Raw genomic sequence first — 22,251 nt, 5'->3', positions numbered from 1 at the left:
GAGAAAAAAAAAATATCATAACACGCTATGAAAATGAATTTTAACAAGACAAACGTTATCCCCGCCTTCATGTTCTCATCAATCCATCCACCTCCCTATCCTTCAAATGAACCAAGTGTACGCATTCCTCGTCATATCAAACATCGTACCCCATGCCTCCCAGTCTAACTCTCCTTTTCTTCATGCAACAACAATAAACATCCTCACAACAATCTACAACCTAACCTCACCCTGTCTCTTAATCCCAAGTTTGCTCAACCGAATCCTAGGCACCACACCAACCAAGACAAGCACACTGGCCGTAATCACCGCCCAATGCTGCATATGTCCTACATAAATATTGTATGTAGTCCACGTAGCCGCGCAAATAGTAGCTAGACCCAGCACAGCGATAAAGTAACCGGAGAGCCTATGGTACTTGTAGATGCTCTTAGCGTTCTCGACACTGCCATATAGCTGCGGCACGTAGTACTGAGTGAAGCCGACAAGGGCCTGGAGGTATACAAGAACGTAAAAAGCCAGGCCGAGGCGAGCGTGTGCAGAGGCAAAGTGCTCATGGCCGGGACCCTGCTTGTTGATTTCGATGATGATGAGGCCGGCGGTTAGGGCGGATGCGCCGACGACATGGAAGAGGAAGTGGGCGAGTGTGCCGGCGCGCTTTTGGTCGGGCGTGTGCGTGGGTTGCAGGATGAGGGCTGCTTGGATGGCGAGGAGGAAGCCGGCCTATGGAGAGGTATCAATGATACGGTTGTCGCGAAGGGGTTACTAGGGTGGTGCTGGGGTAGCTTACAGAATTGAGAAGCTGTTGGCGAGCCGTGATTAGCTGGTTGCTAGGAAAAGAGACGTTGTGTTTAGGGCAGCTTACCGGATGCGCGGAGAAGAAGATGAGTTTGTTGGAGAAGATGGCTCCCCAGACTATGGCGGCAAGGATCCAGATGCCGGCTTGGGCGATGGGAGCAGTACCTGTGCATTTGGTTAACAGCTGTCGCCCCTCGCAAACCTTGCCAGTAGCTTCACATACCAATCCACAAGTTGTGATACAGCGGCTGACCCTGCATCTGACTTGCATCGCCTCTTCTACCGAGGAGCGGTTCTTCTTCGCTCTGGCCGCGCGCGGCAGCGGAATTAGGCGGGATTCCGGTCGCAGAAGCCATTTTGAAGCGCGTAGAATGAAGAACAGTATCACTGCAATCCTGGCGTATGACAGGGGAAGAGAAGAGAGGAAGAATCAATGTCAGCGCGCGACGGGAACCCGAGGGAAGCGTCGGACTTTAGAGTATCTTAGCACCTCATGCCGAACAATGACGACACCAGCATCCCTGCACAAATCCACCAATGAGCGTGATCTGGATGTAAGCTAGTTGATCGCCGCAGCCAATAGGGGCAAAGATGACAGCCTGCAGCACAAGTGGTGATGTTTGCATCGCTGGTTTTGGGGGAGGACGAGGCCGCCTTTGGATGTCGCACGCCTGTCTAGCCTGTCACATAATGGTCGCGTGAAACTGATGCATGCATACACATACGACTGGTATGCATTCCCCCATACACCCAATCGGCACTACAAAGCTTAATGCGCTGAAAAAAATATCAAGTTGGTATTGCCAATTCCTAAGTATACATCTTTTCCCTTCTCCATCCATGTCTCTGCGTCCTATATTGTACAAGTGTGCGCCCTCTGCGTAGCGCGGCATTGTATCGTAAGCGTCTCGTCCGCATCTCAATAGCGGTCCTTCCCTTTGCCCCAGGTACCCATTATGCCAATAGCAAGCAACCACTCTCCACTTCTCTCCATCTTTCCAAATATCCATACGCCGTCAAATGCCCATTGCATTCATATCGAAAAAAAAACGTACATTCCTTCCAAATCAAAAAATTGCTTCCACCCCAATCCAACCTAACGGAATACATCTTGACGCGGAAAATATGCAAGGGTAATACGCGTCTAATGCACACAGAACAAAAAGTCGTCAATAATTCTTGTCAGTCCGCCAGAACCATCTACTATGTCTCCAATTGCGCCGTTCGTTCATGCTAGTAGGAGCAGTGCCGAGGTCCATGCCCCAATAACGGATGTGTGTGAGTATGTGTGTGCGTCGAAATTAAAAAAGTAAAATAGTAATTGCTCTCACTTCTTCTTCATAAGAGCAGGTGGTTTCGAGGGGTCCGCTGGATCCAAGAACTTGGTCATGGCAATAGAGAGCTCCTTGAACTCGACAGGTTTCGTCACGTACGAGTTGAACCCCGCTTCCGCGCACTTTGCATACACATCCCCGAGGACGTTTGCGGATAGCGCTATAATCGGGTGCCGACGGTACCCATGCTTCTTCTCCCAACGTCGGATTTCTTTGCAAGCCTGGTAGCCGTCTTTGTTGGGCATATGTAGATCGCACTGCAACCTCGTTAGCCCAGCTCACGCTCATGACGTGTGTATTTGCTTACAAGGACAATCGAATAATAACCCGGCGGCTTGGAGAAGATCGCTTCTGTCGCCTGAACTCCGTCAAGGACAGTTTCGGTCGCAATGTCGATTCTAGCCAGGAATTTCAGGATGACCTACATCAGTTAGCATCAGTCAACACGAGACACTACTCACGTCTACTCACAGTCTGGTTGATCTTGTTGTCCTCAACCAACAACACTTTGTGGTTCTTACCGCCAACCCTTCGTTTAAGCTCTTCAAACACAAGCTTCTGACTGACAACAACCTGCTGCGCGCTGTCCTGGTTTCGATCGGTACTTGACTCGCGTTGCTTTTGTGGATCGAATATGATTGCGAATTTCGATGGCTTAAGAGGTCGATACACAAATTCCAAACGGCGGTCAATGTGGAGTTGTTCATAATCATACACTGGTGCCTCCTTCATGAGTTCCTTCTTCTGCGAAGGATCAGACACTATGACGACAGACGTGTTGCTGTACGCTGTGGAGCTAAAGATCTGATCAACAATGGCATGCACTTCAACAGTGTCATGCAACACAAGCACAACGTGGGTGAACAAGACAGAGTTCTCGCCACCCATCATCTTCTGAGCACCAATGATGCTCGACTGTCCAGTGACTTGGTGAGGGATTCCCTGGGGTAGCGTGTTCTTGATGTGCCTTATTGTGGCTTCTCTGCTGTGTTCAAGAGGACACACCACCAAGATTGAGTACATGGGAGGCTGTAGGGAACTGCCCAACGGAGAAAGACTGCGGTGCGGCGAGCCGGGACGCACAGTCTCATCCGAGTCAACAGAAGTGCTCGATTCGTCTGGTCGAGTTTCTTGGTTGCTGTTAGTTCGCTTTGGAGGCAAGGCCAGATTCATGTTCGCATTCGAGGCCGGGTTAGTTTCTTGCATGTAGGACGACGCTGATGACCTTTCTGACCGCAGGCTCGACTGCCCAGTCAGTGCAGAGCTTGTCAAAGAGTGATCTGAACTCCCAGAAGAGAGCGCAGGAGAGTCTCGTGAGCGTTCAGAGGTGGTCATGCTAGGTACGGGCGACTTAGCCGGCTCACTCTTCTCCGACGACACGCTCGAGACGCGCTTCAGAGGCACATAGCCAGGATTTTGCGATTGCACAAACTTCTGTAGAGCCGATGGCTGGAGCTGCTGTAAGTTGGCTGGTGGGGGAGCGATCGGTGGCTCGAAGGCGGGCGTTCCGGGTGTTGACACCAGCGGCTTGGGGTAGTCGTCTGCAGTAGGAAGACCAAACTTGATTGTGAAAAAGAAGGTTGAACCCTTGCCTGGCGAGCTTCGAGCATCCATTCTTCCACCATGGAGTTCGACAAATTGCATAGAAATAGCCAATCCAAGTCCGGTGCCGCCATGTTGTCTTGTACTGCTCGCGTCAATCTGACTAAATCGCTTGAACAGATACTTGGCCTCGGCGTCTGTGAAGCCTTGGCCAGTGTCCACCACTTCAAATCGGATCATCGTCTCATTGTCCTTTAGTGGTCGAGATCGATCGGACGGCTGCAGTTTACACCGTATGAAAATCTCTCCGTGCTCGGTGAATTTGATCGCATTCCCAACCACGTTAAGCAGGACCTGTCTAATGCGGAACTTGTCACCCTTGACTTCTGCTGGCACCCCTTCGTCTACCAGGTAGTTGAGCTCGAGGCCTTTCTGGATGGCGAGACCCATGTTGAGGTCGTTGACTTCCTCGAGCAGAGACGGCAGATGAAGCCATTCCATGGAGAGCTTGATCATTCCAGCCTCCACCTTGGACAGATCAAGAATATCGTTGATGAGATTGAGCAAACTGTCGGTACTGGCTTTGATGATGTTAACGTGCTCCAGTTGCTCGGTGTTGAGGACGCTATCCAGAAGGAAGTTGACCATTCCTGAGATACCATTAAGTGGCGTTCGGATCTCATGCGACATGTTGCTCAAGAACTTGGATTTTGCGTCCATAGTCTCTTTGAGTGTTTGCTCGAGCAACTTGTGGTCGTTGATGTCTGTGGCTGTTCCATACCATGTCTCTTCGTCACTGGTTTCCGCAAGCGATTTCTCCAGTAAGATTCTCACAAGGTGCCACCTGTAGTCACCATCCTTGTTGCGAAGTCTGACCTCAGTCGAGTAAGACGCTCGCCCGTGGGCATCTTTAACAACTCTCAATATGCCAGTGCTTGCCAGTTTGGATAGCTTGGCTTGAGGCAAGTCCATCCTATCGGGGGATGAGCCACTGGGACTGGTGATGGTTCTTTCTGTTTCTGATGAAGCGTCAGAAGCATTAGAGTCTTGTTGTCCCTGCTCAGATGGCAAAGACGTAGGAACATTAGCAACGCCATGCTCATCTAGCTCTGGAAGCTTGCACTTGATGACATCGTCGGGATGGACGTGCTCGAGGAAACCATTTCCGAGGGCCTGACTCTCGCTTTGGCCAGAAAATGAAATCCACTGCGAGTTGCAAAAGGTCAGACCCCTACGGTCTGACACGACAAATACAATCTGAGGACTCGAGTTGGCCAGTGCGCGATACTTGGCTTCTGAAGCAGCCGTCTCCTGTTGGCGAGCTGAGTTTTGTTCTGCAATGTGTTGTTCGTGAAAGTCCATGTTGGTGCCGATCCAGTGCACAATCTGCTGGCGCTTGTTCCTCAGTGGCGCCACTCGAACATAAAACCATCGATAGCACTCATCGAAGCGTTGTAATCTGACCTTCATCTGCAGCTGCTGGCCAGTTCGCAGAGATCTACCCCATTCGTCCAAATATGCATCGCGGTCTTCGGGATGAATTGAATCCCACGGGTTTTGCAGCACTTGGCGTGAGGTTTGACCACGGTAAATGAGGAATTTGGAGTTGACCCAGCTGATTGCTCCAGTGTTGGGTGCGGCAGTAAATATCTGAACTGGCAAAGAGTCGATAATGGTCCGAAGCAAACTCTCAGAAGGAGGTGGCATCTCAGAAGATTCAGTGGTAGACATTATCCTTACACTGCCTTGGGGCACTTGCGGTTGCCCTCCAGGTGTGGTCGCGGCCGGGAGCGATTGGAACGACGAGCTAAAATCTGCACCATACGAGTGTAGGAATGAGTGACCACGTTTAGTAGTATCTTGCGCTTGTGCACGGCGGGGGCTCGACACTTCATCCTTCTTATCCTCACGTGGCTTTGAAGGATCTTCCTTGACATTTTCAGCCACCGGGTTCACAGTCACTCGCTTTCCAGAGCGTTTATCGGTTTTTCTTGAACTCTGTTCTTGTGGATTTGAGGCAGTATTGGTGTTGGTCTTGTTGGCTTGCCTTCTAGCGTCAAAGTAGCTTTCCACGGCCTCGCTGCCAGCAAGATGACCAGGCGTGCCACTATGCGAGTGCCTACTGGAGAATCCTAGCGAGGTATCCCAGCCAGGCGTTCCGGCGATTGACCCTCCTGAACTGTATCTAGAGCGACTGGAGTAGTCAGATGGACTAGTGACGCTACCTGCCACAGAGTTGGTGATGTCTCCCAAGTCAAGATGAAGCAAATCTTCAAGACTATCAGAATCCGAAGACATGGTCATCCCTCCTGCACCACCAGTAGCAACTCTTCGTTGTCGGATAGAGGCGACCTGAGTCTGGGCATTGGTAAAATGCCATGCATTCGAAAACGAGGTAGCTAGGTGGGGGCCCAGGTGCTTGAGAGAGTTAGTCAAGTTTCGTGGATATGGCACGATAGGCGACAGCAGTGAAAGAATGGCAATAGGTGCTTTTCGCACAAAGTCGCCCTGGTGGAACGAGGTGCCCGCAGACTGCTCAGACTGTCTTCGTGACATTGCAGGTGTTTGTGATGGTGTATTCGTGTCTGCTGGTGCCATTGTCTGTGACAAGGTTGGATGTATTAGTGGTATGTGCGTAACAGTGCTAGCTTTATCAACGCCAATAGCCTCAACCATGCCATACTGCGTGTAGTCTGGTGGAGAGCGCGATGGATTGAATGTCTCTTCGTCGACGTTACCAGTAGCAAAGAAAGGGTTAGCATCGGCATCATTCTGGATAGCTGGCGAAGGGGCAGGCGACTGTGCCCAAGGTGAAGCTGGATATTGCTCATACTCTTCGTAACGCGGAGGCAATCTAGGATCACTGGTTCCAAGGCCGACTCGCCCACGGGCAGCAGCTAACTTGAGGGCTTCCTGCGCGGCAGCACTGCCCTGAACTGCAGATGGTTTGACCGGATCCGTCCTGTCTTTTTCCAAGTTTTCTTTGGAAGTTGAAAAAGACGTTGAATAGTCTCTAGTCAAAGTTACCAAGCGACCTCTCTCCAAAACGCGATTGACTCCCGAGTTGTCTATCAATGCATCCGGCTCATGGTCGAGAGCACGCAGGACATGGTACACGGCACTGGGCGGCGAAGGCTCTCCAATGCTAGAGAATTCCGGGTCACTAAAAGTCGGGCCTCCCGTCGGAGTCGACTCCGCAAACGCGCAAGACATGCCATCAAAAGAAGCTTGCGAGACCTGTCGCAGCGGGTGATCTGGCCTTGAGCCCGTATGGGGTGCATGGCTTGCAGATCGGAGTGGGCCTCGTGGGCGAATTGGCTGTGCAGGCATCGGGGTGTCCGGTGACATGGTTGGCTTCTGCCGTTCGTGGCCCGCGAAAGAATGATGTGAGAATAGCTTCGGTCGCCTTTCCGGAATGACTGTGGTAGGTGGAATATCCACAGATTCACCTTCCTGGGGATTTGATGTATTTTCGGGTTGGGGGTTGCTGCTCTGACCTGCAGATTCTTGGTACGTTGCGGCATATGCGCTAGTGTCGTTGGTAGACGCAGCGAAAGTAGCTTTCTGACCCCATGGTACGTTCTCGATATCCGAGGCGTCAGCTGGTACTGCAAGTGCAACCCGTTCTGCTCCATAGTGGTCGCGCATTATCGACGTCACAGTCGTCCACCATGCAGCCAAACCAGGCTCGACACCCAACCGCAAGACAACATCGTAGAGGTTGGGACTAGGGAATCGTGGATCTTCAATGGCCGGGCTGGAATGCTGTCGACCTCCAGGTGCAAAAGGTGTGGTGCATGCGGCGGGCGTGCTGCTCTCCGAGGCGATGTGCTCACTGGCTACCGTGTACTCTCGCGATTGACCGGCAGAAACAGTAGGTGAAAGGTTAGTAAAGGGCGTATGGAAAGCCGAAGCCCATCTTGGCGTGTTGGGGACCGTAGGAAATGGATAGGATGGGGTCCGAAGAGGATGGGCGGCAGGCGTAGGTGGCATGCTTCCGCGGATGGTCCTTGCAGATTCGGTAGATTCGGTAGATGCAGTCGAGGCAGTCACGGCTGTGGGCAGCGGGTTCGGACTAGGAGTAGGGCTGCTAAAGGCTCCCTCGAGCGTGGGTGAAATTCCCGGCATGGGCTCTTCCTTGATGGGAGATATGCGACGAGGACCTGGCATGTTTGCATTGGGGCTGTTGGCCGACGCCCGTAGGCGTGCGCGCTGTTGCTGTTGCTGGTGCTGCAGAACCTTCAACTGCAGACGGCGCAGCCTCTCGACCTCGAGCTCATCGGGAGAGACGTTGCCCTGTGGCGGGTGGGCGGTGCTTTCTGTTGGAGTTTCGTCGGCCTGAGGGTCGGCGGCGGGTTGGTCGTCCCAATGGCGGCTGTCAGTGTCGCTCATGTCGATATCGGCGGCTTCATCGTCGCGGTGGTTTGGGGGTTGCTGGGTCCGGGGCGAAGTTTGCCAGGTTTGGGACAGGTAGGATTTCGCGTCGCTGGCGGCCAATCTCTGCAGTGGCGGGCGAGGAGTGGGTGGCGTTGCAGTCGTGGATGTGGCTCTCTTGGAATCAGGAGAGGGTGTCGGGGTCTTTGTCATTATGGCATTCCCCAGCGTGCCGCGTACAGCGCAAGTGGCGTGGTGATGGGGTCCGGGTCGGGATAATATGGTGCATAGATAGGACCGGTGGGCTATGACGTCGCGGAGAGAGTTCCTGGCAGCACGGGACGGTGAAGAGGCGGCAACAGCAGCACGACGGATGGGCCGACAGGGCGGATCAGCTGGGGCTGAGGCTGGTGCTGTATCGGCAAGGCGAGTGGCCGCGGGGAGTCAGAAGGGAGCAGCGGGGAGGTGGTTGGTGAGAAAGAATTGGGTCGTGTCGTGGGTGGGCGTGAGGCCGGGATCAGGAGCAGGAAGGGCCTTGGTCGCAGCTTCTTCTAGACGGCTTCTGGAGCCAGGCCAAGCCTGCACCGAGTGACGGCAGACAGGGCGGCAAGCGTGCGGGCAGGTAGTGTAGTGCGGAAATAGGCTGGGGGGGCAGGCGGTTGATGGCGTGCAAAAGCGTGCGGGTGCCGGAAAGCGTCGTCCTGCGGGCTCATTGCAGCATCCCGCGCGAGCGAAATTGACTGTTGGCGGATGGGCGTGCTCTGCCCATGGTTGTGCTTGGCGGCGACGTCATTCAGGGACTCGCGTAGAGTAGATGCCTAAGTAAGCCGAGACGCTGTCGCAGTAGTGTAGTACGCCCATCGTACTCACACACACTACAGCGCTGTCTGTCTGTAAGTACACTACTTGCAAACAACTCACCTCCATCCCCTGCTGCCGCCCAACCATGGCCACGATCCCTATCCCAACCGTCGCCTCTGCTGATTCAGCTGTGGCTGCATCTGCAGTCATGTTCTCGTTGTGCTCCACCGCTTTTGTTTTCTGCAACCTTGTCTACCCGCAACGGCTGCATCTGTCCTGGCTGGAGCCGAAACGGTATGCTCCGCGCGTGTGATTGGCCAGCACGCCATGTTCCATTTTGCCATACCCCCCATATCGGGTTAGCGTTTTCTCCTCGCTCATCGCAATCGCAACCTCCATGCTTCAGGCTCACACTGGCCATCGACTAGCCTACTGCTAGACAATTCACCAGAGCCTCACTGGCGACGCCCTCCGCCTGAATATGATTGACGTGTCGACTGCGCTATCCCGCTACCAGACGCCCATGGCACCATTAGTGGTGCCATGCTGCTGGCGGCTGTAACCCCCCCCCCCTGGTCCCGCATCTGCAAGCTTTGCTCCAAGCACCTTGTGCGGCTTGCGCGCTTGTACGTCCAATTCCTGCTGCATCCGTAGCAAGCATGCCTTGTTGGCTCGCCTCGTATCTGCTATTGCAATTGCGACTATGCGCATGCTGGAGCGGCCACGCGAAATCAAACTCCCTCGATCCCTCGCCCACTCTCTAGTCGTCAGGAGCCGAGTGGGTAACCCCCCTCACGTGCCTTGTCCACTGGCACCAAGCAACCCCCACCTGTCGTCTTCCCTACCCGACAAAGTTTCGGTACATGCAATCTACCAGACACCTCACATACACAACACGAATGTGTTTTGCATACATGTCATACGATATTTGCGACTCGCCATCTCTAGTCTAAAATCCCGGGAACATGATCCGCGCCAATTGCGGGTACCTTGCATTGCCCACCACAAACATACACGAGATCTACACACAACCGCATCACATACGCGCCACAGCCGAAGCTCAATCACTGCAACTTGTCTGTCTAGTATGACTGCACTACCAGATCAAATGTCTCGAACCAGCGTCAAGCACGCAGGATGTTATTTTTGTACCGGTGCGTCGTCAATAATAGGGCTGCGCAATCATACTGAGGATATCTTGCGCTATCCCTATCCCCTGTCAAGACATAGGCAGCACAGCGGCCCAAGCCGGCCCTGATTCAGTGACAGATCGCGATGCAGTGGTTGCTGTATTCGAGCAAACTATTGGCCAATCACGTCAATCCTCACACGAACGTTATTCATCACACATGGCTGCCACGGTCCACCCTAACCGTCATCCGAGTCAGCCCCACTCTACCTCCGAATCCTAGCTTCGTCTTGCGCGCTGTCTGTGCAAACATGCAGCATCATGCCTGAAGACATGCCTTATCTATAGATGCACGTATCTATGTCAAGTCCTTGGCGTACGGCGTCCCATTGACTGTGGGGAGAAGCCACAAATCTGTTGTTTTTTTCACATTATAGCCACATCCCCAGTTTGATCTTGTTTGCATCAACAGCCACACAGCCATATAAGTTTCATGGCTATTTTGGGGCAGTGGTGAAACGTACGAAAACTCTATATGTGTATGTATGCCTCTCAAGTGGCACATGAAAACCACTTGAGTATGGGAATGTCGTGTATACTCTTTGACTTCATTGATCAATGTCGCTCGCTAGCTTTTCATGCTTGTAGAATTAAATCATCTAGTGTATCATTAACAGTACTTTACACCTCATGCATCCTATCTTCCTTTCTCTTTCCAGCTCTGCTCAGCCAAAAGATACACGTGTGAATGGCCATGTCTTTATGTTGACATTTCTGCGTATGGAAACCTCACATAGACACGCAACCATTCTTACGTACGTTGTAAGCATGTAGATGCTAAAGACACTAACTACCCTTTTGAAGTAAATGACAAAGGCGCATGAAAAACACACAAAAGGCCGTCCCTCATCGGCGTTCCGACACAAGGAAAACATCTCCGTGACTTCCCTGGCTCAGACATTGCCGTCCAATCAGCACTCAGCACACAAACCCTCTTCTCCGCATTGCGGACCCTCGGTTTTCCTCCACATTCCGTGCCCGGCCCAATTCCGCCATGCCGCTCACATGCCGATGGAACCCATACTAAACCATTGCCCGAGGCTGCTGCCATGTTAAACCACATTTCTACAGAAACTCTGCATTCCTTTTCTACAATTATTCGAGGGGGCGCCTCTAGCAAAACATTCCTTCTTGGACAGTAGCTTTTCTTCGGTGTTCGCATACGTACTCGAACAAGATGCCTTCAATATCCCACACTCTCCGCACTGCGCGCACCTTTTCGCGAAGTACAACAAAGGTTATACCTGCCCATCAGTTAGTTGTCAACGTATTTCAGGGCAGCGATTGACTCCAATAGACATATCTCAACCTCTCGCGCTCCTTTTCTTCGTCTCTCCGCCGCAATGAGATCAACAAAGTGTATCCCAGCGCTGCAGCCGCCATCGAAGACATGCAGCCCAACAGTACACTGCTCTGCGGTGGATTCGGTCTCTCTGGTGTACCCGACACACTGATTGAGCAAGTCAAGAACACACCCAGAATCACCGGCCTGACTGCCGTCTCCAACAACGCCGGAGTCGTAGGAGGCGGTCTCGGCCTGCTCCTCGAAAGCAAGCAAGTCAAGAAGATGATTGCCAGTTACGTAGGCGAGAACAAGGTCCTCGAGCAAATGTACCTCACAGGAGAACTCGAGCTCGAACTCACACCGCAAGGCACTCTGGCCGAAAGATGTCGAGCAGGCGGTGCCGGCATCCCAGCCTTCTACACACCCGCCGCCTTTGGCACTGTTGTTCAAACCGGCGAACTAGCACTCAGACACAACAGCGACGGCAGCGTAGCCCAGTACTCGACCCCGCGCGACGTCAAAGTCTTCTCCGGCAAGTCGTACGTCATGGAAGAAAGCATAAAAGGCGACTATGCCTTCATCAAAGCCTACAAAGCCGACCGCCTGGGTAACGTGCAATTCCGCTTCTCCGCCCAAAACTTCAACGGCGCAATGGCCCGCAACGCCACCACCACCATCGTCGAAGCCGAGCACATCGTCGATGTCGGCGATATCCCCCCCAACGCCGTCCACGTCCCCGGCATCTACATCGACCGCGTCATCCAGTCCACCGCCGAGAAGAAAATCGAAAAAGTAGTAAACGCAAAGGATCCCTCCGAGGCCATGGCTAGTCTGGGTAAGCGCGACCGCATCGTCCGCCGCGCAGCCAAAGAATTCAAAAACGGCATGTATGCAAACTTGGGTATCGGCATGCCCATGCTCGCCCCTTCTTTCGTAGACGCCAGCGTAGAAGTCCAGCTTCAGTCTGAAAACGGTATCCTGGGCCTCGGTCCTTACCCGGCAAAGGGACAAGAAGACCCCGATCTCATCAACGCGGGTAAAGAAACAGTAACCTTGGCTCCCGGTGCCTCGTGCTTTGGCTCCGAGGAATCATTCGGTATGATACGTGCGGGCAAGATCGATCTTACTATCTTGGGTGCGATGCAAGTTTCGGCGAGAGGTGACCTGGCGAATTGGATGTTGCCGGGCAAAGTTAAAGGGTTTGGAGGCGCAATGGATCTCGTGTCGAATCCTGAAAAGACAAAGGTGGTGGTTACCATGGAGCATACGGATAAAAAGGGCAGACCGAAGATTTTGAAGCAGTGCGAGTTTCCGCTTACGGGCAAGGCGTGTGTTAGTAGGATTATTACCGAGTTGGTGAGTTTCGACCCCTTTTTCCCTGGTAAAATATTAGTTACTGACCATGTGCTTAGTGCGTATTCGACGTCGACTTTACAGAAGGTCTCACGCTGGTTGAACTCGCTGATGGAGTTACGGTCGACGAGATTCGAGAGAAGACTGGTGCTGAGTTTAAGGAGGCGGCGGAGATTAAGCCCATGTTGTAAATGCCTTGTATATTCTTGAACCAAACGAAAGAAGAAAAGAAAAAGAGATAAAGAGAGAAGAAGAGGAAAAAGAATACCATGTTGATGATCGAGCTTTACAAAAAATTATATTTTTACCCTGTGATTTATACATGTCCCCGCATGTTATACGCTCAGAGAAAGACACCTACCATGTCTATTCACAGAAGAAGAAGAAAAAAACAAGAGATTCTACAATAAAGAAATGAACGATTGATAAACTCCCCTCTTTTAACCACGAAAAAACAACAAAAATAACAACAACAACAACACGAAACACGCACACTTCCACTTCCCCCCAACCATTCAGCCACTCACAAAACTAAACGAAAACACATCAGACACCAACCCCCCTCAATCCGTCCTCGTCTTCGCACTCCCACTCGCCCCATGAATCTCCGGATCATAATCCTCGCCCCTAACCCTCGCCGCCCTAACCCTCGCCTCCTTCGCCTCCTCATCCCCATTCTCCGTCTCATCAATGCCCACCTCCCTCCTACGCTGCCTCTCCCAATCCTCGCCCTCATCCTCACTATCACTCTCCTCCTCCTCCTCCTCGCGCACAACCCCGTATCTCGCATCTTCACCCCCAGAAGCCTCAGGATCCTTGATGAAATTATCGATGATCCAGTATTGCAAGGCGTTCATGATGAGCGGGAAGACAAACATGACAAAGGCGATTTGCAGGGCGGTGTTGCCTTCGGTCCAGCGGAGGGCCCAGTCGCCGATCCAGGCGATCCAAGGTAGGAGGGCGAAGAGGACGAGGACGCAGAGTTTCATGCCGATGAGGCCGAGGAAGTAGATGATGGATTGTTTGAGCCACCAGGTTGCTCGCGGGGGATGCCCGTAATTGCCTGAGCGGATGGATTCGGGGGGGTTGGCGAGCGGGGTGAGGGAGAAGGCTTTATGGAGGAGGCGGAGGAGGAGGACAAGAATGGGGATGCCGATTGTAGTCTGTATGTGTTGGTTAGTTTATGAGGAAAGGGAAAGGACGGGAGAGGACTTACGTCAATAGCGAGGTTCAAGAGGTAGAATGAACATGGGTTTGGCTGGTCGCCCTCGCTGTCTTTGCTGACTAGGTGCGTTGTAGTGGCTGGTGAGACATTGGCTACGTCGAATTTGCCAGAGGAGAGCATCGACATGAGGATGTTCGCGAGATGGAGTAGGACCGAGCCAAAGACTTGCTTGGATACGTCGAAGAACCAGATCTTGAGCGGTCGGCGGGGATGTTCGCGCATCCGCTTGACGGCGAGCGAGGAGACAGCAAGAAGTCCTAGAGCTGCTTGTACTAGCAAGGCAAAATCTCCAAGGAGATTGCACTCGCCATTTCCAGATTCGCCGTCCATTGGGTTGCCTTGTGCAGCGGCTTGCTTTTCAGGTTCTCCCGTTGCCAGAGGTTTCGTGTCTGGCGCGGCAGATGTGGGCTTGTGTACGTTCTCGGGCGCAGCTTCTTCGTTGTTCGCGTTCGCGTCGTCGTCGTCTGTAACCGCAGCACTGGTGGTCGCTGGTGCAGGGTCGGTGGGTTTAGCTGGTTGCTCTGTCTTCACAGGTTCTGGCTCGACGCCATCTATGCCCATAAGCTCGGTCTCGAACACTGTGGTTGCGCCTTGGTTAGCTCATCGTTCTAGCAAATGAGGAAAAAAGAAACATCTCAGCCACACAAAACGTACCAAGTGTTGATCCGGCCGGAATGACATCGATGGCATGGTTCCCATATGCCAGCTCCGGCGGTATCGTCAACTTCCTGCCCTCTCCAATACACATATCCAGCAGCCCCTGATCCCAGCCCTTGATCACCTGGCCCCTTCCAATCGTAAACCTAAATGGTCTTCCAGAATCATAGCTCGAGTCGAACTTCGTGCCGTCGACCAGCGTGCCCTTGTACATCATGGAAACCTTGTCTCCATTTTTTGTTTTGCGCGTGCATTCCACTGGTCGTGTGACTTCGATCTTGAGATCTGCTGCCAGTGCGAGCGAGGGCAGCAGCGCCAGTCGGAGCGCGAGAAGCGCACTGAGGGGCCGCATGACAGCGGCGGGAGAGAGGAAGGTAGAGAAGAAAGGGTGTGGTGCCCGCGCAGTTCGGAAAGTACAAGGCGGTCGCTGATGTTTCCCGTGACAAGAAAAAAACCACAAAGCCGCAAGCTATTCGTCGGCGGCAAGACAAGGTATGGGTAAGCAGAGACGTTTGTGCACTCTCAGCCACGAATCGATGCTGATTGAGGTCGGTCCTTCGGGTGAACGTGTCAAGGGTGAAACACCGTCCGTGTGGCGCGCTGCCAATTTGGATGCAGCAGCTGCAATAGCAACAGGAGGGGGATAACTGGCGCTCAACACCAGACTTGGTGGTGGGTGTGCTGGCTCCTGACGTGCATGACACCTCCTCGTGAGGTAAGTCGAGTTAGGGTCCAATGGGCAAGGGTGCGCCTAGAGCCCGTGGCGGCTCAAGTGGCGATCATTACGATGGTGTGCATGCCGGACTGATTGGCTGCTGGGGCTGGGCCCCAATGACTACACATGGAAGCACGACATGGGGCACTAGGGTTCTATCGGAATGGGATTTGCGTTTTAGCTAGTATGTAGATTGGTTATGAAATACCGCCGAGGGATTTACATATACAGCGCTCACGTGCACAACATGCGAAGACGATATGCGGATGATGATACAAAGCGAATGTCGTCGCCTCCTCCTCCCAACCCATCAAATTACTTGCAAAACGCCACTGATGCTACAAAGAAAAAACGACGCGGTTCAAAGGGACAAATTAGGGAATCCCCTCAGCATATTGCTGGAGGGTTTGGCAATGGTTGCTAGATGCATGCCTACTACTCGTGGTCCTCTGGCCGCTTCAATGGACTCGCCCTTGCTGGACTGTCCACTAATGCGGCTCCATTCACACCAGGCGCAAGCTGAAGACTGGTGCGCACTATGCTTTGCCCTGGCCGTACTACCACGCTGCCTCTTCTGTCGCGCTCCAGAGGGTCTACTGTATTCACCGCCGCATACTCGCTCTGGTTCTGCAGATGGGCATTCATGAGCGCCTCCTCCCTCATCTTCTTAAACTTCATGTAGTTGTATGCGGCGATGCTGCCAATAGTAACGACAAGCCCAGTCAGGTTGATGGGCGTAAGCGGATCCTTGAAAACGAGATTTGCGGTTCCAATGGTAACCACCTCCTTGAAAATGCCACAAATGCTAAGGGTAACGACCGAAGTCCGCTTCAGCAGAGCAAACTCGGATGCGGTCATGAGAAAGGCCAGGACTCCCGGGAATAAAAGAATGCCAATGCCGAGAGCAGTGCCCTTTGTTTCGAATAGGTGTGAAAGGCCCTCCAAAAGCGCGGGGAAGCCTTCCACGGGTATCGCGAGAATGAATATGCTGAGGAACATGACAGGCGCAAGGAAGAAGATGGAGGAAAATGGGTTGGCCGTGGCGGGATTGCGCAAGAGCAGTATCTGGGTCAGGGACCAACGGAAGCCCGACGAGCACGCTGATACCATGACGAGAATGAAGCCGAGCGTGTGAAAGGCAGCTTCACCAGCTACCATCATCACGACACCAGCAGTCATGATGAGAATGATGAAGACCAGTCTCCATGACGGTTGTTCAAGACGGAAGAGGAATGCGAAGACGAGGACAAAACCTAGTGCAGATGACTTGCACATTGCTGTTCATATTAGCCGTCTTTTTTCCTAAACAGTGGCGCATGCGAGCACTTACTGAAAAAGGTTAATGAGATGAACTTCAAGCTCGTATTACCCAAGCCAATGTCCATGCCAGTAGCTGCACCACAGGGTCCAAGCCTGCTAAAGTAGAACCACTTGGTCATGAGCGGCTTCTTTGGGTCCAGCGGCTCGGCACGCCCTCTGGCGCCATGCGGGTTAAGGGAGTCATGTCTTGGTCGAAAGGAGGGTATGAGAAACAAAACGAGCGACGCGAGAGTAAACTGCACAATCATGTGCAGGCATGTGGTGAACAAAGGAAATGGGAAGATATTCTTGGCCTCGCCGTCGTCCTTGGCCTCCTTGAACATCCATTTGTTGTAGACGGAAATGGATATGGAGAAGAGATACCTGGAATAGGGTCAGTTTCACATTCAGTCTTGTGTATCTGCTGCGGTCGCGTGCTTACCACAGACCAATGAGGACGGCATTGATGAGCATGGATTTGAGGAGATTTTGGTCGGCAATTTTCTTCTCCTCCTTTGTGTACGTGTCGTCAGGAACAATGCGCTGGTCAAGCAGGGTGTTCCTCCTCTTTCTTCTCCGGCGCCTGCGCCTGTCTCTCTTGGTGAGGCCCGTCTCCTCGTCATCCTCGAGCCCGTCTGCGCTCATATCGTCGGTGTCGTGTTCGTCGCTGTCACTCAGGGAGTCTGAGTCTGAGCGGTCTGCGCCCGACGACTCTGGACCTTCTTCGGCAATGTGGTCCGAAGGGCGGCGGCGGTGCTTCTTAGAGTCTGTTCTGGTGGGTAGGGTAGCGCCGGCGAGGGAGGAGGAGCGTCGTCGAGCAGCGGCGTGGTCATCCGTCATGGTAGGGACGGGTGGGTGGATAAGCGTGGCGATTTGAGTGCGTTGGGGGACCCTGGGGCCTTCATCCGAATCGATGTCGGAGAGGGAGCTGTTGGAAGGGAGAGAGGGCAGGGTCCTCAGCGGGAACTCGTTCCCCGGACTAAGCAGCGGGCCTTGTGGTGCAACCGAGTCTTGTAGCTGCAGCCAGCGAGTGATGCGGGTCTGCTCTGAAGTCATGCTGCGAGGCGGCGCTGTGCTGATTCGCCTTGGCCCTTCACCGCCAAGGACAGGAGAGGCTCTAGTTTCCAGCTTGCGGGCCACGGGCTAGCATCAGGGGCTGGTGCGGGGCGGTGCGTCAAGGAGATGCTTCAGAGCAACAGAAACAATGCAGGTACGCGAATTGTATACCAGATACACACTCATCCGTACACGCGTAATGTTGTATATATTCGGTCGTCTGCTACAAGTACGACCGCCTCCCTGTTGCTGCAGCGCCGCAAATTGCTGCCCACAGACACCGGGGCAGGCGTGGTGCGGCAGGATGACGGCCAATCACTACCACGTGTCATCCTACACGCGATGACTGCATTGGCGGGGAAGCACGCGGGAGACGATCGACTGCGTCATGTGACGATGTGTGTGGTCTATATAGAGTCTAGCCTTTGAGACATTGCTGCGGATCTGAGCTGGGCGCCGGGCTACTGCACGCGAGCAATACTCACGCGTAATACATGTCTGCCCAAAAACCTGCCCCTGCCATAGTTTGGAGCAGAGGAATAAAAAACTTGTTTGAAACAAGCGCGCCTCCATGTAAAGCGTTACAGTCGTCAGTTTCCCTTCCAAAAATAAACAACATGTAGTAAGCAATCCAAGACCGCACACGTGCTGAGCAAGCATGTCTTAATGTTTCCATTTTTCTTCAAATAGTCCGTCTTGCATGCATGGCAGTGCCTACAGGCCAAGTGTGCGCCAACCATGCTATGCATACCATGAAATACACGCCCAAAGGATATCCAAACTCAAACGCCATCGTATGCAAAACATAACAACAAGTAAGCATTAGTGCCCGCTGCACACCCATGGCTATATGGCTGCAGGCGGCACAACTGGCGCTGGCGGCAGCTGCTCAATCTGACGGATCAAGAAGCTCTTCTCGTCGATAAACTGCTCATCTTCTGTTCGGTCTTCGAGGAAGGAAGGAAGGAAGCGTAGCAGCTTATCCCGGTTGCTGATCAGGATACGTTGTACTGCAACGGACTTGTTAGGGTTGGCAACAAAAACCTATCATTGTAAGCGTTGGATCCAAGCAACTGCAACCCTGACACTGCTCACCTTGAAGACGTGGAAACCCTCGTAGTTGATCATTTTCCTGTCGTCTCGCAATAGCTTCATGATGATCTTGAGATGCTCGCCAGAGTCGACGTATTGGGTCATGACGTTGTAATTGGCTCGGTCTAGCAGAATCTCGCCCAGTAACTTGATAGATTGACGCTTTGTTACGTAGCTTTCCGACTGGACCAACATTGTGTTGTACTTTGAGAAAAAAGCGTCGAAATTGGTCTGTAGGAACGTAGCTACCAATGGCTTGTGTTTGGTCAGGATTTCCTGTCAATGTGTCAATCACCTGTCCAAGGATCCTCAGACCATCCGTTCTTACCCTGAACGTATTGAATGCGTCTGCGCTGACTTCAAATGCTCCCTTGTCTATCCATCCAAAGAACTTCCAGAACACACCGTTGCCAGATGATGGTAGATCGGGGTTGACACTGCCCAGGTCAAGTGTCTTTCCGTCCTCCATTGGCTCGTCGTAGAGAAGCAGCGCAGCAATTGCATCATATTTAAGCGCCTCGCGCAGGATCCCGCCACATGGCATAGCACTCTCTCGCCTATCGTAGCCCCGACATAGCGCTATTATGATATCCGGTCTGTATGCGACAACATGCTCCAAGACTTGCGGGGTTGGCTGGCCAGCGGGCTTGTAGCGGAATGCGGTCGAGAAGATGACTTGTGCGTCCTTTCGCGACTCGAACGGGAGCTTATGTATGTTTATAGCCAGGGCATAGAGCAGGTCTTCGTTGAGTATATTTGTGAGGAGCTGGAAGACGGCCTCTGGGTTGACTTCGGTATCTGTTGCATGTGTCAGCGCTGTAGAGACTTGTGCACATGGCACAACCACAGAAAGGCGAACCATACCAGGCGTGCCCTGAAGCCGGACTTTCATCTGCTGCAGGTCGAGCGCAAGACCCTCCTCCAGCTGTCACGTGTTAGCCATGTTTTGCAGGCACCTCGACGCCGCCACATGGTCGCACCTTGGGATTGGGCTTGTCCTCCTGCCCAAGCCGCAGTGTGAGCTCCTTGATTGATCTCGTCAACTCAAGGTTGTTCTTCTGTTTGTTCCGGAAGAGGAAAGCCATGTTGAGCGGTCTGCCAGGCTTTCCAGGGCGAGGGTCGATGTGGGATAGCGGCGACGACGTGTGGGGTTGCAACTTGGGGCCAGGGCCGAGAAGGTTCTATCTTGACGGCGACGACATGCAGGCGGGATGGAATGAAGTTTATCCTGACACAGCGGGGGGTTTGATGTAAGTAGGGGACGCCAGCACGTTTTGTTGTTCTGCCAGTGTTTTGCTGTACTGACGCTGTTGGCGGTTGCTTGTGAATGGTCCGAGGGTCAGCCCTGCAGTCAGTGCTAGCGCCCGCCTGCCGGGCTTTCTTCCACGTCCGTACTTCCACTCGCCCACCCATTTCAGTGCCCTTTAATCGAACCCAGCATGATACGGCGCGCGGCTACAGAGGGGCACTGATTGCATCGCCTGGAATTTTTGACTATTTCTATGTAATGACGTATGACCTCGTCTTAGCACCAAAGCTGCGGTAATTGCCTCGTACACGCGGAATTCCCCCGCACGATTCCCACCCATTATGTCACGTGTATGCCTTGTGCACTTCATAGAGGCGCTTTCACTGCGCAAAATATGCATGCTCGAGAACCTGGTTCCAGAATTAGCTTTGCTTGTGTGACTGATCTACCAGGCGTACCTTTGATGCGCCTATCCTTGTGCCACTCTCGTACCTGACCAGGCTGCCTACAAGGTCGCGTTCTACTTCAGATAGGTCAGGTAACAACTGAGACCACTCTTGTGCTGGGTACTCGTAGAACTGCACCTTGCCCCAGTCGCGGAAACCCGCTGCTTCCTACTATACTCAGTAAAAGCCTACGCGATTGTAATAATGTGTGAACTTACCGGCCAAACATCCAAATTTGGTGTTCCCAGCTTCTTAAACACACTTTGGATCAACGCCAAGTCACTTCCTAGCTCTCCGGAATCGAATAGTGTCTCGTGACCAGGAGTGAGTGCTTCCGCCACCGTGCAGCCGGCAGCCCATAGGTCCAGGCTGCAATCATACTTTTGATTACCGAACAAAAGTTCCGGGGGTCGATAACAGGTGGTGCCAACGTCGGTGATCTTTGAGTCTGCGGGTTCTGCGTCCGGCACTCCACGCGCCCAAGCAATGCCAAAATCAGACAGATATGCAGGGCCGTCCAGAGACTTGAGAAGGATGTTGGAAGGTTTGACGTCGCGATGTATAATGCCTTTGCTGTGAATGAAGGCTAGACCAGTAAAGAGGTCCTTGATGCACGACTTGATTTGACTCTTTGACAACTTCTTGTCACTTAGCAGATCACTAAAGTCGTAGCGCATAAAAGGAAAGACAAGAACAAACTGACTTCCGTTCTCACGGAAAGTGTCTAGTAGTGGGATGATGCGGTCTGAAGCTGCAAGGCTGAGGATGCTGGCTTCCCGTTTCGAGTCGTGGGGTGGTTCCATAACTGAAGGCGTCGTGATTTTGAGCGCGACCAGTCTGCTCTTTGCAGGTGAGTCTACTGGAAAGAAGCCGTCATTGCCCAATGCGGGTGCTTTGTAGACGACAGAGAAGAGGCCTTCACGGTGGTAGACGGCATTGTGATATTTCCCAATAGGTTTGCCGCCTGGGGTTGGAACGTAGTCCTCATCCTGTCACAAGAATTAGTGCATGTCGGGATGATTGTGATGTGCGATGCAACCTCTAGTGTGGGAAACTCAAGTGATGGCCGCGGAAGGCACATCACCTTGTCATTGCACTGCCGGTCATAGTCGTCCTGGAAAAGCATTAGAAATTCAACGTCGAGATGCAAGAGGCGTGGTTTCTACCAAGGAGTGCGCTGCATCATAAAAAGCTGCCTCGTCTCTAGTCGCTTCTTTACGGGCATCGGCTGCGGATAGCGATGGGTTGGACGATTGGTAGGCAGATGTTCTGGCACGGGATTAGCTACGGCGACAAGAAAAGATCAGACTCTGGCGAATGGCAGGCAAGCAAAGGCGTGCAATTTCTCAGCAAATAGCAGGAGAGGGAGTGCATCCAAGCATCGAGACATGGATCAGGGTCAGGCCCTGCCGAGCAATAGCTTAAGTGTCCTAGCAGGATTGTCTAGCGCGACAATGGAGACATTTTACCTGCATTTTAGTGACAGCCAACAGGCGCGTCGAAAAGCCGAGGCGCGATCGCCAGTCGGACGAAGCCATGTGTTGGGAGGGATGTGAAGGGAGATGAGTATCACGCAGCAGAAGGGAGATGGTGGTAGTATTAAGTAGTAGTGGTAGCAGTACTAGTTGTTGTTGTTGTTGTTGTTGTTGTTGTTGTCGTAGTAGTAGTGGTAGTAGAAATTGTACGAGTAATAGTACAGTATTAGTAGTGGTGGTGGCAGGCACGAGATGGGCCGAACAAGGGCATCAATGGTACCCAACTGTGTGCTGCTGGGACCCGCAGAAATAGAGCGGTGTAGGCAGCGCAGCCTTGATTGCGAGTGAGTATACAGCCAGC

The 22,251-nt window shown here is 52.8% G+C and overlaps 6 protein-coding genes across 6 annotated transcripts; 1 reads left to right on the top strand and 5 right to left on the bottom strand.

The window, feature by feature from the left end:
- Positions 1-3: 3 nt before the first annotated feature.
- Positions 4-1,285, bottom strand: COCSADRAFT_35299 (uncharacterized protein). The gene is made up of 4 exons (XM_007699435.1): positions 1,022-1,285; positions 866-963; positions 791-802; positions 4-723 (listed from the first exon to the last, which is right to left on the bottom strand). Exons 1-4 carry the CDS (start codon positions 1,152-1,154, stop codon positions 214-216), a joined length of 753 nt encoding a protein of 250 aa, XP_007697625.1. The 5' UTR covers positions 1,155-1,285; the 3' UTR covers positions 4-213.
- Positions 1,286-1,966: 681 nt separating this feature from the next.
- On the bottom strand, positions 1,967-8,430 carry COCSADRAFT_302782 (uncharacterized protein). The gene is made up of 3 exons (XM_007700016.1): positions 2,604-8,430; positions 2,440-2,553; positions 1,967-2,389 (listed from the first exon to the last, which is right to left on the bottom strand). Exons 1-3 carry the CDS (start codon positions 8,259-8,261, stop codon positions 2,126-2,128), a joined length of 6,036 nt encoding a protein of 2,011 aa, XP_007698206.1. The 5' UTR covers positions 8,262-8,430; the 3' UTR covers positions 1,967-2,125.
- Positions 8,431-11,215: 2,785 nt separating this feature from the next.
- Positions 11,216-12,867, top strand: COCSADRAFT_85487 (uncharacterized protein; the record flags this gene model as incomplete). The annotated part of the gene is made up of 3 exons (XM_007700015.1): positions 11,216-11,275; positions 11,336-12,679; positions 12,736-12,867. The coding sequence occupies 3 exons, from the start codon at positions 11,216-11,218 to the stop codon at positions 12,865-12,867; spliced, it is 1,536 nt and encodes a 511-aa protein (XP_007698205.1).
- A 372-nt stretch (positions 12,868-13,239) lies between these two features.
- Positions 13,240-14,910, bottom strand: COCSADRAFT_85501 (uncharacterized protein; the record flags this gene model as incomplete). Its single annotated transcript, XM_007700014.1, has 3 exons — positions 13,240-13,839; positions 13,893-14,479; positions 14,556-14,910. The coding sequence occupies 3 exons, from the start codon at positions 14,908-14,910 to the stop codon at positions 13,240-13,242; spliced, it is 1,542 nt and encodes a 513-aa protein (XP_007698204.1).
- Positions 14,911-15,425: 515 nt separating this feature from the next.
- COCSADRAFT_113681 (uncharacterized protein) lies at positions 15,426-17,691 on the bottom strand. The gene is made up of 3 exons (XM_007700013.1): positions 17,015-17,691; positions 16,604-16,956; positions 15,426-16,550 (listed from the first exon to the last, which is right to left on the bottom strand). Exons 1-3 carry the CDS (start codon positions 17,626-17,628, stop codon positions 15,709-15,711), a joined length of 1,809 nt encoding a protein of 602 aa, XP_007698203.1. The 5' UTR covers positions 17,629-17,691; the 3' UTR covers positions 15,426-15,708.
- A 783-nt stretch (positions 17,692-18,474) lies between these two features.
- COCSADRAFT_169697 (uncharacterized protein) lies at positions 18,475-21,218 on the bottom strand (the record flags this gene model as incomplete). The annotated part of the gene is made up of 7 exons (XM_007700012.1): positions 18,475-18,672; positions 18,724-18,951; positions 19,049-19,518; positions 19,585-19,645; positions 19,701-19,877; positions 20,479-20,583; positions 20,634-21,218. The coding sequence occupies 7 exons, from the start codon at positions 21,216-21,218 to the stop codon at positions 18,475-18,477; spliced, it is 1,824 nt and encodes a 607-aa protein (XP_007698202.1).
- Between the last annotated feature and the right edge of the window lie 1,033 nt (positions 21,219-22,251).

This window comes from Bipolaris sorokiniana, assembly GCF_000338995.1.
Source record: "Bipolaris sorokiniana ND90Pr unplaced genomic scaffold COCSAscaffold_4, whole genome shotgun sequence".
Taxonomy (NCBI): domain Eukaryota; kingdom Fungi; phylum Ascomycota; class Dothideomycetes; order Pleosporales; family Pleosporaceae; genus Bipolaris; species Bipolaris sorokiniana.
The sequence above is the reverse complement of the archived record's forward strand: the minus strand, read 5'-3'. Positions and strand labels throughout refer to the sequence as shown.

Coding starts and splice junctions, on each gene's coding strand:
- COCSADRAFT_35299 (XM_007699435.1), bottom strand. CDS start 1,154: ATGGCTTCTGCGACCGGAATCCCGCCTAATTCCGCTGCCGCGCGCGGC. Junction 964..1,021: donor GTATCACAACTTGTGGATTG/GTATGTGAAGCT, acceptor CCAAATGCACAG/GTACTGCTCCCATCGCCCAA.
- COCSADRAFT_302782 (XM_007700016.1), bottom strand. CDS start 8,261: ATGACAAAGACCCCGACACCCTCTCCTGATTCCAAGAGAGCCACATCC. Junction 2,554..2,603: donor ACAACAAGATCAACCAGACT/GTGAGTAGACGT, acceptor TAACTGATGTAG/GTCATCCTGAAATTCCTGGC. Junction 2,390..2,439: donor GTTATTATTCGATTGTCCTT/GTAAGCAAATAC, acceptor ACGAGGTTGCAG/TGCGATCTACATATGCCCAA.
- COCSADRAFT_113681 (XM_007700013.1), bottom strand. CDS start 17,628: ATGACTTCAGAGCAGACCCGCATCACTCGCTGGCTGCAGCTACAAGAC. Junction 16,957..17,014: donor GCCGTCCTCATTGGTCTGTG/GTAAGCACGCGA, acceptor ACCCTATTCCAG/GTATCTCTTCTCCATATCCA. Junction 16,551..16,603: donor CATCTCATTAACCTTTTTCA/GTAAGTGCTCGC, acceptor TAATATGAACAG/CAATGTGCAAGTCATCTGCA.